Below are 15,160 nucleotides of genomic sequence, written 5' to 3'. Positions count from 1 at the left end.
GCATTTACTCATTTTTTTATGATATAAAAAGTGACCAAAAATACGCTATTTTGGACTTTGGAATTTTTTTGCGCGTACGCCATTGACCGTGTGGATTAATTGACAATATATTTTTTATAGCTCGGACATTTACGCACGTAGCGATAACACACATGTTTATTTTTATTTACACAGTTTTTTTATGGTAAAATGGGGGTGATTCAAACTTTTATTAGGGAAGGGTTTAATGACTTTTTTAAATGAATTTTTTTTGTTGCAGTGTTATAGCTCCCATAGGGGGCTATAACACTGCACACACGGATCTTTAACCCTGATCCCTGCAAAGCCATAGCTTTGCATGGATCAGCAAAATAGGGGGTTGATTGCTGTAGCTCAGGCTTGGAGCAATCAAACGCCGATCGGACGCGACGGAGACAGGTGAGGGGACCTCCACTCGCGTCCTAGCTAATCGGGACTTCGTGATTTTATCGCAATAGTCCCGATCAGCCTGACTGAGCTGCCGGGAAGCTTTTACTTTCGTTTTGGATGCGGCGATCAACTTTGATCGCCGCGTTTGAAGGGTTAAAAGCACAGGGCACAACGGTCTGTGCCACACGCTATTAGTCCAGGGTCCCGGCTATCATTAGCAGCCGGGACCAACCCGGTGTGATGCCAGGTCACGGCGTGACCCGTTTTAAACACCAAGACAGGGCGCAGGGCATACAGGTACGCCCTACGTCATTAAAGGTTAAAGTGACTTTGCATGTTGTTGATGCCAGACAGACATGGTTGATGATGCCAGACAGACAGTCTCTGTATGTTTTAGAAACTGCTGATCAACTGGGATGTTCACGCACAACCATCTCAATAGTCAGGAAAAGAGTAAATATCCAATGAACCGCAGTTATGCGAATGGAAATGCCTTATTTATGTCAGAGGAGAATGGGAAAATTGGTTTGAGATGGCATAAAGGCAACAGTAACTCAAATACCCACTTGGTACAACCAAGGTATGCAGAACACAATCTTTGAATGAATAACACATTGAATCTTGAAGCAGATGGGCTACAGTAGAAGAAGAACCTTCCAAATGCCACTCCTATTAGCTAAGAACAGGACACTAAGGCTACAATTCACACAGGCACCAAAACTGGACAATTAAATACTGCGTGAAGGTTGTTTCTTCTGAAAAATCTTGTTTACAGCTGTGACATTCAGAGTCAGAATTTAATGTAACAACATGACAGCATGGATCCATCCTGCCTTGTATCAGTGGTTAAGGCTGGTGGTGATGTAATGGCGAGAGGGACATTTTCTTGTCACACTTTTGGTTCCTTAGTACCAATTGATCCTGGTATAAACACCACAGCCTATCTGAGTATTGTTACTGACCATGTCCATCCCTTTATGACCACAGTGTCCCCATCATCTTCTGATGATACTTCCAGCAGGATAATGCACCATGTCATATCACATCATCTCATACAGGACAATGAGGTCACTGGTCTCCAATGGCCTCCACAGTCACCAGATCTCATCTAATAGATCAACCGCTGAGATGTGGTGGAACGGGAGATTCTGATTATGGATGTGCAGCCAAAATCTACAGGAACTGCATCATGTCCGTATGGACTGAAATCTCTGAGGAATGTTTCCAGCACCTTTTAGAAAGTATGTGATGAAGAAAGAAGGGATAAAGGGGTCCAAACTGGTACTGGGTACCAAATAAAGTGTCTAGTCAGTCATTGTGTAGGCAATATAGTTATCCAATGCATGTTTGAGGCAAAGCTTTAACAAATACTATGATATAACTTGGCAAGCTTTTGTTGTCTACGTGTCCACTAAGGATAACAAGAGACTCACATATCTCACATAATACTATTCATACAATTGTTCCCAGGTGTGTACATATCGTATATATACAACCATTCCAGTTCTATATGCTGTTTAGGTTAGGTAGATATCACTGAAGTGGATTGTTACGTAGATATCACTGAAGTGGATTGTTAGGTAGATATCACTGAAGTGGATTGTTAGGTAGATCTAATTGGGGTGGTGGGTAATAAGCCATTGGCAATGTGTACACCAGGACAATTATAAAACGCTAAGGGACTAGGTAACTAAGATTACGTTGTATTTGAAGGCTTAAAGTGAAGCCTTAGCCATGCTAAAATGAGAATGAGTAAAATTAAGCAGAAGTAATGGAAAATGAAGGCAAAGGTTGGAGAACATGACAGCTCATGATACGCTGGAGCTGAATTCAGTCACCTGAGTCTGTAGGCTAGAATCAGGGAGACTAACACTTTGTGCTGAGAATAAAAGGTCACACACATCATCCTACTTCATAGCGAAAGTAAAATTGCTTGTGAGAACTATTTTTCAAATGTATTAATAAAATGAATTTAATTAAAGATGTAATTTAACATGAGAGCTTGGAATGCTGGGAATTCAAGTGCATAAAGAAAAAACTCTATAGAAGTATATTTGTATACAAGAAACATTACGTCCTATATACCGGTAACTATAGAGTTTTATATGTAATTGCATACAGCCCACACATCAGGAGAATGTATCTAGTCTATGCGGTAGCTTTTGCATATATTTAATGGATTGTTTGTTAAAGGGGTACTCCACCCCTAGACATCTTATCCCCTATCTTTTGGATAGGGGATAAGATGTCTGATCACATGGGTCCCGCCGCTGGGGACCCCCGCAATCTCGGCTGCGGCACCCCAGACATCCGCTGCATGGAGCAAACTCCGCTCCGTGCTGGATGACTGGCGATGTGGAGCGGAGGCTCGTGAAGTCATGGCCATGACCTGCCCATGACGTCACAGCCACACACCCTCAGCGCAAGTCTATGAAAGGAGGCGTTACAACCGTCATGCCCACTCCCCATAGACTTGCATTGAGTGGGCGTGGCCGTGATGACAATTTTTTTGTCTATAATTGTAATGGTCTGTTTATTTGAACAATGAGAGACAGAATAACAACAAAAAATCCAGAAAAGTGTATTACAAATAAGTTATGAGTTTCATTTTACGCAGTGAAATAAGTATTTGATCCCCTTTCAATCAGCAAGTTTTCTAGCCCCAGGTGTCTTATAAGGTAACAGGTTGAGATTAGGAGCACTCTCTAAAAGGTAACTCTCCTCTCTAAAAGACACCTGTCCACAGAAGAAATTGTGATATCCCCGTACCGTATTGCATACCATACCTAGTGTGGTGGTCCCCAAAGTCAGAGTAACTACACTCAGGTAGGGTCCCCCAGATGGGACAGCCCCTAGTTGCCTCCCCTCTACTCTAATTCTACAATGTTGATACATGTACATATTTAGCAATAATGTATATTTAATATAATGTATAGTACTTACCTTGTTTAGCGTTGCAGGACCTTCGGTCATGTGACTATGTTAATATTCTCTATGGTATATTGGAGGACCTTTGGAGGTCCTTGGGTGACATGTTACCCATAATCCTTTGTAATGGTGATTGACACAAGTATTGGACCAATTAGCACTAGTCCAGCCCCTGCCAATATAAGGGAGCTATAGCCAATGATCCCTCTCTTGGGTTGCTGCTCTCGTGGATGCCGGACTAGCAGGATGGATCTGCGCAACTTGCAAAGACATGTTAGGCCTGAAATCCTACTGGCCTCAGCAGAAACTAAACTGTGAGTTCTAAACTACTCCCCGCTATAGCTAGCGTGACTACTGGACCGCAGCTAAATCCCCTAAATCCAGTGGAACAGCGCATATTATCCTAAAGACTATAAATTGCTTAAGTCCCAACCTTTTTCAATCTCCAAAGAAAGCTTGCATGTATAGCAACTGTTCCGGTTGTGAAGCCTGCATAAAATCTTCAGTAAAAGTCTCCGTTTGTGGACATTCCATTATTATCGACCTCCCTATCGCTCTTGGAAAGGGTGGTGGTAGGAGAAGCATTACTGAGGAGCCCACACCCTGGCGTCACGAATAGCAAGGGTTAACAAGCACCCTTTAGTCACCGCACAGCTACACTCCCCATACCCTACTCCCCCAGGCTATCACAAAATCCATCAGATTCCAAACTCTCAACCATGGCTAAGACCAAAGAGCTGTCCAAGGATGTCAAGGACAAGATTGTAGACCTTCCCAAGCAGCTTGGTGTCAGTCTCCCTCAGGTCGGGGCGCCCTGCAAGATCTCACCTTGTGGAGTTTCAAGAATTATGAGGAATCAATGCAGAACTACTTCTGTGTAAATAAGATAAGGAGCAAATAGTATCTTCTTTATCTTCCAGTCACCTTTAGTTCCCCTATGCCTGTCTGTAAAAACTAGTAACAATGCATTCACATCTAGTGTTGGGCATGAATATTCGCATTTAGAATTTTTATCGCAAATATTGCAAATTCGTGAATATTGGGAATATATTCACTATATATCCGAAAATACAAATATTCCCTTTTTTTGCATATATGCATATTCACATATTCCGTCTTTTCACCTGTGGGCCAATTAGAATGATGCAAATACACTTGTCAGAGGTTATCAACAACATCCCTAGCAACCAATCGTAAAGTTGCCCACCCCCTCACTGTTTTCTTCCTCGAATATGGGAATATTCAAATATGCGAATATAATGAACATGTGAAATTCTCGAATATAGGACAAATATTCATCTATTTATTTTCGAATATGACCAATGCCGCTCATCACTATTCACATCACAGTTTTTGCAACCTTCCAGTTCAGGTGACACATGCACCCGTTTTGGTCTGTTTGCATGTTTGACAATTTTTTGTCAGGCAGAAAATCGTGATTTATTATTCGTACACTATTTTCTGTCTAAACATACTTTAGGAATAATCTAGAAAGCTTGAGAAACAGAAAACAATTATTATAAAACAGACAAAAACTTGTTTTAACAGACCAAACCTAAAGTAACTTTCTGTTATCCATGTGTCTTCTCTGGAAGTCACTTTAGTATAGTACCACAATGTCCTTTCCTTTTTTCAAAACTTCCCTTAGAGTCTATTCACACTTACAGTATTCTGCGCAGATTTGATGCACAGGATTTGAAGCGCAGGATTTGAAGCTGTATTCAGTCAAATTCTGCACATCAAATCTGCGCAGAATACTGTACATGTGAAGTTTTCTGGTTACCTGCCAAGGCTGTCTCAGCCGGAGCCAAAAAAAAAAGCAAACAAATCTTGACCTACCTCCTGCCACTCCCCCGGTATTACTGCTTCCGGCCTCCACTGCGCTCCTCTTCCTGGTGTTGGAGGGCGACACGTCAGACTACAGCTTAGCTAATCGTTTCTTGCCTAGGCCACTGATTGGCTGGCGGGGTAGTGTGATGTATTGGGCCTTGGCGTCAGGAAGAAGAACAAGGTAAGGGCTCAGTACGTCAAAATGAAGCTCATCCAATCACTGGGCCAAGGTCAGATATTGCTGAGGCAAGTCATTATCTAAGCTGCAGGACACCAGGAAGAGGATCAAACCCAAGGCCGGGAGCGCCATTACCAGAGGCCTTCTTTTTGTAATGCTGACAGCCTGGACAGGATTGTAAAAACCAAAAAAAGTTTACCGCTAGATAACCCTGTTAACTTCCATTCTTCAATTCTTCTTCGCACATCAAAAAGTACCATAAAAAGTTTGATGCTTACACATTTACAATAGATATATGCTCTATAAGAAATGGGCAGAGCTCCTCATGGGACAAGTGTCGTTATGTATAGATGGTAAAGTTGAGAGAATGGTTACACAAGCCAAAATACCTGCTGTGTTGGTAAAATACCAGCCATGGTGGCAACCCCAAGGGTACATGGTAGGTTTTAAAATTCCTGATTATGGTCCCAGGAGCTTCAGGTTAAACATGACATCAATATTGTTATAAGAGGTTCCTGTGATGCACTTACAATACTTTTCAGTTTGCAATTTTACACTGGAATTCTAAACATTAGCCCTAAGAAAATATTGACGATAGAACATGTATTACTTACTGTGTTGGACGTATTCCCATTCAAATGTAAACCACTGTCAAATAGAGGGGATGACGTACCACTGCTGTGATCACTGGGGGGGTCTGGGGAACCTTAAAAAAAAGAAAAATATCATTCTCAGTTTTAATGTCAGGCAGCTGCTGTCTAGGCAAATAAGGGAGTGGGGCATCAAAAGGGGTATAGAAGGACACTGCAGAACAGGGACGTGCACAGACATTTTGAGGGGCAGGGGCTCAAGTAGAAAAAACGGGTAAGGGTGCATGAACACCACGTTTTTGTTATACAGTTCCCGTATACGGTTTCAAGTTAAAAACCATATGGAACTGTATAGAAAACTGTGTGCATTGACTTAACATTGTAAACCATATGTCAAACGCATCATCCGGTTTAGTCCGTTTTGCGTCTTATACGGTTTTGTCCGTTTTTTTTTTACCTGTACCCAAAACCATAGTCTACCACGTTTTTTGGTCCGGGAGAAAAACTGTATTAAACCATATATGTTTTTTTTTTTTAAATGGGAGTCAATGGGAACCATACAGAACCGTATGTGCATACGGTTCCATCTGTTTTTCACCATACGGTTTTTGAATTTGTACAGTTTTTTTTTCTTGGAATTTCAATCAAACAAGTGAAACTTTATTCAAAATGGAGTGAAAAGTTAAAAACATATACACTTTTTTCTTAACCTGTTCAGGACGTAGGGTGTATGCATACGCCCTCCATCTCGAGTCCTTAAGGACGCATGGTGTATGCATACGCCCGTGGGAATCGGATACGCCCGCCGGGGACCGGACCGGGATGCCTGCTGAAATCATTCAGCAGGCATCCCGGCACATCGCCTAGGGGATCCCGAGACCCCCCCCCCCCCCCCATGTCGGCGATCGGAGAAAATCGCATGTCAATTCAGACCTGCAATTTTCTCCTATTCCAGGCTGATCGGCTCTCTGGTGACAGCCCCGATCATCCTGAGGGATAGGAGCGAGGTTGCAGCGCTGCGATCTCCTCCTATCCCCTGTCATTAGTCAGAAATTAGTTCTGACCAATGGCAGTGAACGACAGGGGGTTGCCATGGAAACCCCCCGCTCTGCCCACCCTTGGATGTCGGGCAGAACGCTGGGAAAAGATGGCGGCCGGTGCCTGGAAAGAAGATGCCGTGGGGACCGCCGATCATCGGTGGAGACAGCGGAGGTCAGTGGCGCAGGTAGGGAAGCGACGGTTGGGGGGGGGGGGGAAGGAAGGTGGCAGTAAAGCGATATTTACTGCTGCCCTTCTAGTGGTTGTCAAACTGCAACTCCCAGCATGTCCAGACAGCCAAAGGCTGTCTGGGCATGCTGGGAGTTGTAGATTTGCAACATCTGGAGGGTCACAGTTTGGAGACCACTATTACAGTGGTGCCCAAACGGTAGCCCTCCAGATGTTGTCAAACTACAACACTCAGCATGCCTAGACTGCCCAGGCATGTTTGGAGTTGTAGTTCTGTAACATCTGTCAATTTTCATGACAATTTTGAAAATTTCTGCTATTCTTTGAAGCCCTCGAATTTTTTCTAAAAGTAAAAATATGTCCATTTTATGATGCCAACATAAAGTAGACATATTGGCCCTCATTTATCATTGGAAACCCGACAGTTTTTGTCAGGTTTTTTTTTTTTTGGCGCAAGATGTCTGCGACAAGGCGCAGACATCGTGCGACAAACTGCGACAAGCCTTTCCTACGAACCCCACTCGGGGATTTTTCAAGCCGATAAAGGGGCGTTTCCCGACCAAAACCAAGGTTTCCAACTGATTTATTAAGAAACCCGACCAGACTTTTAGGGTTTCAGTGTCCTTTTTTTGGAAAAAAAAGTACACTGAAACCCTAAAAGTCTGGTCGGTTTCTTAATAAATCAGTTGGAAACCTTGGTTTTGTTAGGGAAACGCCCCTTTTTAGGCTTCTAAACTCTCCAATACAATAGTCATTAAGTCAATAGTCCTTATGCATTGTTTTCTAAACTTAAAAAAAAAAAAAAAAAAAAAAAAAAAATAAATTAGTTATTTCTCCTGACAGGAAATTTGCTAATAACGCGAGAATTAGAAAGCTGAGACAAAAAAAAAAAAAAACAGATTGCGACAAAACGGGAACTGGATTGTAAAAACGTTGTGTGAACCCAGCCTAAGGGACCTTCGCCAGTCTTGTCAGCAGAATGGGGCCTACATCACCCCACAGAGGTTCCAATCAGTGAGCGCATCATAGGGCAGGGGCTCAAGCCCCCTTTTGAGTCTATGTGTGCACATCCCTGCTGCAGAGGGTTCTATCACCGTACAAATTATTAGTCAGATCACACATGGTATAGTATGTACAGTTTTGGGCCCAAGGGGACAAGAGAGACATAGTGAATCCGGAGCGGGTACAAAGATGGGCAACCAGTGTAATAAATGGAATGGGTGGACTACAGTGCCCAGAAAGGTTTAAAAAATGAAAGTCATTTAGTTTAGAAAAATGATGACTGAGTAGTGATCTAATAATTATGTATAGATAGATCATTAGAGAATATTTATACAGAAAACTGTATCTATTGGTATCCTCTATGTCTAGAGCTGTGTTTTCCAACCAGGGTGATAACCAGCTTATCAACTTCCACAAGGGAGACAGATGGTAAATCACCTAATCAGCCAATACCAGCTTACGTCTTACATCATGTGATACTTTCTCTAGGTTTACCTTGAGAAAGCATCACGTGATGTGAAACATACACTGGTGTCTGACGTGTTCTCCTATGTTTTGTATCACTTTGGAACATAGTTTTATATATATATATATATATATATATATATATATAGTGGTAAAGTGTACGGGAAAGTGGTGGATGGGGTGTATACTTCGTAAGGTTTTCGCCAGGCACGATAAAGGAAATCCAGAAGGAAACATTCTGCTTTAGCAGAGCATAGTCTGTTACAGCTCTCTTGTTAAGTTTCATGGACTGAATTTCCTGGACTGGAGGACAGGTTGGATGGGGAGTGCTCCAGTCCACACCCCTAATCCACTATGGGTTTCCCTATTTCAAGGTGTCTTCTGGTGAGGTTGGGTGCTGCTGATTGCTGGAGAGACAGAGGAGAAACAGACACAGCCAGAGCTGCAGCTGAAAACCCACCAGGTCTGAACCTTCCTCTGTGGACATTTGTGTGAGTTTGCTTGGGGCCAGACATTAGGCTCACAGGACAGGCTAAATTTTTGCTGTTTTGTTTGCACTATGCTTTGTGCCTACTGCCTGTGTGAATACTGTCATAGTTACATAGTTAGTACGGTTGAAATAAGACATACGTCCATCAAGTTCAACCAGGGAATGGATGGGATTTTATATTTCTTCATAAGCATTAATGTTATTTTGTTCCAGGAATGTATCTAATCCTGTTTTAAAGCTGTTAATTTTTCCTGCTGTGACCAGTTCCTGAGGTAGACTGTTCCATAAATTATCGGTTCTCATGGTAAAGAAGGCGTGTCGTCCCTTGAGACAAAACTTTTTCTTCTCCAGACGGAGGGAGTGCCCCCTCGTCCTTTGCCGACCTCACTGTGTGAGCTGTTCCCTACAATATATATGAACACACTCACTGGTCGCTTTAGTAAGTACACTTTTTCAATTCCTTTTCAACAAAATAGCTAATAAGTCAATCATATGGCAGCAACTTAATGCATTAAGGCATGTAGATGTGGCCAAGACATTTTGATGAAGTTCAAACAGAGCATCAGAATGGTGAAGAAACGGGATATGTGATTGTGAACGTGACATGGCTGCTGGTGCTAGACAGACTGGTCTGAGTATTTTATAAACTGCTGGTCTAGTGGTATTTGTACACACAACCATGTCAAGGGTTTAGAGAGAATGGTCAGAAAAATAGAGTTGTGTGGATGAAAAGGCTTTGTTGATGTCAGAGGCCAGAGAAGAATAGGCAGACTGGTTGAAGATGACAGAAAGGCAACACTAACTCAAATAACCACTGGTTACAATCAGGGTATGCTGAATACCATCTTTGAATGTACAATACGTCCAGTCTTGAAGCAGAGGAGTGACAGCAGCCGAAGACCAAATCTGGTGAAACTCTGGTCAACTAAAAAAAGAAAACTGAAGCTACAATTTGCACAGGCTCAGAAAAATTGTCCAATGGAAGACTAGAAGAACATTGCCTGGTCTGATGAGTTTTGGTTCCAGCTGCGACTTTGGCGAAAGCATGGATCCCTCCTGCCTTGTATCAGCGGTTCAGGCTGGTGGTGGTGTAAGGAGGACATTTTACTTGGCACACTTTGGGCACCTTAGTTCCAATTGATTCTGGTATAAACACCATAGCCTATCTGAATATTGTTACTGATCATGTCCATCCCTTTATGACCACATCTTCTGATGATACTTCCAGCATAAAATGCTCCATGTCCCGTGACATCATCTCACAGGACAATGAGGTCACATGACTCCAATGGCCTCCAGAGTCATCAGATCTCATCCAATAGATCACCGCTGGGAATTGGTGGAACGGGAGATTCCCATCATGGACGTGCAGCCGACAAATCTACAGCAACAGCATGATGTCATCATGTCCATATAGAGGAACTGTGTGATGTCATCATGTCCATATGGAGGAACTGTGTGATGTTATCGTGTCTATATGGAGGAACTGTGTGATGTCATCATGTCCATATGGAGGAACTGTGTGATGTCATCATGTCCATATGGAGGAACCGTGTGATGTCATCATGTCCATATGGAGGAACTGTGTGATGTCATCATGTCCATATGGAGGAACTGTATGATGTCATCGTGTCTATATGGAGGAACTGTGTGATGTCATCATGTCTATGTGGAGGAACTGTGTGATGTCGTCATATCCATATAGAGGAACTGTGTGATGTCATCATGTTCATATGGAGGAACTGTGTGATGTCATCATGTCCATATGGAGGAACTGTGTGATGTCATCATGTCCATATGGAGGAACTGTGAGATGTCATCATGTCCATATGGAGGAACTGTGTGATGTCCTCATGTCCATATGGAGGAACTGTGTGATGTCATCATGTATATATGAAGGAACTGTGTGATGTCATTGTGTCTATATGGAGGAACTGTGTGATGTCATCATGTCCATATGCAGGAACTGTGTGATTTCATCATGTCCATATGGAGGAACTGTGTGATGTCATCATGTCCATATGGAGGAACTGTGTGATTTCATCATGTCCATATGGAGGAACTGTGTGATGTCATCATGTCCATATGGAGGAACTGTGTGATGTCATCATGTCCATATGGAGGAACTGTGTGATGTCATCATGTCCATATGGAGGAACCGTGTGATGTCATCATGTCCATATGGAGGAACTGTGTGATGTCATCATGTCCATATGGAGGAACTGTATGATGTCATCGTGTCTATATGGAGGAACTGTGTGATGTCATCATGTCTATGTGGAGGAACTGTGTGATGTCGTCATATCCATATAGAGGAACTGTGTGATGTCATCATGTTCATATGGAGGAACTGTGTGATGTCATCATGTCCATATGGAGGAACTGTGTGATGTCATCATGTCCATATGGAGGAACTGTGAGATGTCATCATGTCCATATGGAGGAACTGTGTGATGTCCTCATGTCCATATGGAGGAACTGTGTGATGTCATCATGTATATATGAAGGAACTGTGTGATGTCATTGTGTCTATATGGAGGAACTGTGTGATGTCATCATGTCCATATGCAGGAACTGTGTGATTTCATCATGTCCATATGGAGGAACTGTGTGATGTCATCATGTCCATATGGAGGAACTGTGTGATTTCATCATGTCCATATGGAGGAACTGTGTGATTTCATCATGTCCATATGGAGGAACTGTGTGATGTCATCATGTCCATATGGAGGAACTGTGTGATGTCATCATGTCCATATGGAGGAACTGTGTGATTTCATCATGTCCATATGGAGGAACTGTGTGATGTCATCATGTCTATATGGAGGAACTGTGTGATGTCATCATGTCCATATGGAGGAACTGTGTGACGTCGTCATGTCCATATGGAGGAACTGTGTGATGTCGTCATGTCCATATGGAGGAACTGTGTGATGTCATCATGTCCATATGGGGGAACTGTGTGATGTCATCATGTCCATATGGAGGAACTGTGAGATGTCATCATGTCCATATGGAGGAACTGTGTGATGTCATCATGTCCATATGGAGGAACTGTGTGATGTCATCATGTATATATGGAGGAACTGTGTGATGTCATTGTGTCTATATGGAGGAACTGTATGAGGTCATCATGTCCATATGGAATAAAATCTCTGAGAAATGTGTCCAGCACCTTGTATAAAATATGCCATGAAAAATGAAGGCAAAGGGTGTCCAACCCGGTAATAGCAAGGTGTACCTAATAAAGTGGTCAGTGAGTGTATATATACATTTCTCAGCATTTAATACAGGAGGAATACATTCTGAGTTTTAATCTGGAGCCTTAAGACCTTTATGTATCATTATAAATGGAATAAATAGCATTTTGTGAACAGCCTAGAAACACATTCTGATATTTTTGCCTTTAATTACTCACCTCATTAGCCGCTTTACTCCAGAGTGTTAAAATAGAAAAAAATCTTTAATTCTAAGTATATTCTGTAAAATGTAATGAAATGACTTCTAATAGTAAAAAGCCGAGCTATGTGTATCTGTACGGAGAATAACCCCGCTGTGACAGCAGGACTAGATCCAGGAAAGGGAAGATAAAGGAAGATAACATAAGAAGCCAAATATCAAAGTCTGCCATTTGGGTCTGTCTGTCCAGCTGATGTATAACAGTGTGACAAATCTTTGCATCTCAATTACTGGAAAAAAATATATATAAAAAAAAAGTTCTGTAACTTTTTGAAGTCTTCTTACCTATTGGGAGTTTAAGAAATGAAGGTGCTTCCTTGTAATAGTAAACAGTGACGGTGACTTCGTCTCCAGCGTTCCGCAGTAAATGAACCTGGTGTGAATTCAACAAACATGAAAGAAAAGTGAAGCCCAACAGACTAGAAATGTGAAATGCATTTCATGGCCTCAAAAATACTTTTTTATTTATTTATTTTTTACTGAAGTTTGGTATGTACTGTCTCAGCATGTTATTGCAGTATGTAGCATGAAAGGTATAGTACAAAAATAAAATAAAGCCATAAATAATTGAAGGAGGAACAGAGAATAAACGCAGCTGAACTATGTTTATATGGCAGCGGGTTGAAGGGGTAAGGTTTCTCCTTGAGAAGAGCACCATAATGGTGTGGACATTTATTAGTTAGCACTTTATTCGGAATTCTGGGAAGAAAGGATATGCAAAGTACATCAATCTTGCCAGCTGTTCAGGTAGCTTTCCCTTAAAGGGGTACTCTTCTGCTAGACACATTATCCCCTATTAAAATTATAGGGGATAAGATGTCTGATCGCAGGGGTTCTGCTGCTGGGGCCCCCCCAGGATCTCCCGCACCACCCGGAGTTCTAAACAAATGCCGGGTTCCTGCACCAGTCGTTGTGACGTCACGGTCACGCCCTCATGATGTCATGCCATGCCCCCTCTCATAGACATGAATGGAGGGGATGTGGTGTGACATCACAATGGGGCGTGGCCATGACATCACGACTGCGGCCTCTGGCTACGAGCACTCTTAACATTTAGAGCGCTGGAGCAGAGGAGTACCCCTCGGGAGTTTTAGAAACTGACTGGGAATGTTTGCCAAGCCAGAAATCTCTTCAGAAGGACAGAGTGTCCTTCTACAGACAGCTGTTTTGGGGTGATTGCCCCTTACCTGTACAGAGCACGGTGTTCTGGCTTGGCTAGTGAGAGGTCTGTCGATGTGGGTCAAAGGGGTGCATTACTGCCTCTGCATGTAACATATACAGGCATCTGGATACACAAAGGAACCCCCAAAAATGTAGTCAAAATCCTACGCAGAAATACCAACTACCAAACAAAAAAAAGCCATATCTAGATCAAATCATAACAATAGGTCACTTTATTGAAACATAAATGCAAAATGATGACATATATTTAAAACCATTTAAATTATTTGAAAAATGGAATACCAGAAATGCATCACTGTGATACAGAGAGAAAATAGGAGTCTAGGATAATCACATTACTTCCACAGTACTGTACAACCAAAGTGCACAACAGGGTTGATACACATATAGAACCACCAAATCACAGCCCAAGTTATAAGGGCACCCATGTAGTATATATTGCAGAGATATATGGGTGGTAACAAATGGTATAGAGAAATAACAGCACATGGGAAGCAATAAGACCAATAACAAGAGAGTGTAACTAAAGTAATTGCCGAGTGGAGAGAAATGTTGCCCATTTCCCCATCACCCGACGTTTCACCACAAAGGCTTCTTCCGGGGCATCTTAAAAAGCACTGAGGCTACTAGAAATCCCTGGGGATATTTAATAAACTCAAGGCTGTCTCAGTTACACAATCATCCCAATAATTGCATTGCCAGCACTGATAGACGTGAAACAAATGGAACACTCTTCCATTGCCCATATTGTGTTAGCCATGGTGTGTATGGGTTGAACAACCAGGATCAGAGTTTTCTCAAATCCCAGCCAGAGTGGATGTGGATCGTAGCTCTCCTCCAACTGATATTGCACTAGGCTACCCAAAGGGCATAAGGGGCTTCATCTATAGCAGATGCCTTTCCTGTGTTCTAACCCTTTACCCAGTACTCAAATATTTCAGGACTTACAGGGGGACCAAAGTGTACAACAACCAGACAAGAATAAATACTGTATATGAAAACATAAATCGGCATATGAATGTAAGTCAGTAACGCAAAACAAAATTAGGTTTTAACCAATAGATGACAAACAACCAAATGATGATGAAAACAAATGATGGCACAAATGAGTGATGGAGATGACAGACGGGTGATGGGCATAAGCAAAAACTGACTCTAGCTAGATTTCCCTTAATCTTTCCCTATATCTTTCCCTTAATTACCCAAAAACTAGACAACACTGACCCTTACTGTCCCTTAAAATATCCCTAGTAAAACCCTAGTCTGCAAAATGAACCTTAACAAAAACAGGAGGACTCTAGAGGCAAAATAAAGGTTGAGCTGTACTGAACTGAAGGAGCAAACACAACAAAATACAGAGAGCATATGATCTAATCCTTACCACACTGCAAAATTCAGGGA

At 42.2% G+C, this 15,160-nt stretch overlaps 1 protein-coding gene across 1 annotated transcript in view; it reads right to left on the bottom strand.

The window, feature by feature from the left end:
- Positions 1–15,160, bottom strand: part of SNTG2 (syntrophin gamma 2) — a 528,788-nt gene that overhangs the window by 186,206 nt on the left and 327,422 nt on the right. The window contains exons 7-8 of the mRNA XM_056564074.1: positions 12,863–12,950; positions 5,959–6,050 (exon numbers count right to left, since the gene is read on the bottom strand). Of these exons, the coding sequence (XP_056420049.1) occupies positions 5,959–6,050; positions 12,863–12,950 (180 nt within the window). The remainder of the gene's footprint in view (positions 1–5,958; positions 6,051–12,862; positions 12,951–15,160) is intronic.

Source organism: Hyla sarda, chromosome 3, assembly GCF_029499605.1.
Source record: "Hyla sarda isolate aHylSar1 chromosome 3, aHylSar1.hap1, whole genome shotgun sequence".
Classification (NCBI taxonomy): Eukaryota; Metazoa; Chordata; class Amphibia; order Anura; family Hylidae; genus Hyla; species Hyla sarda.
Note: the sequence above shows the minus strand (reverse complement) of the source record. Positions and strands in the feature narration are given on the sequence as shown.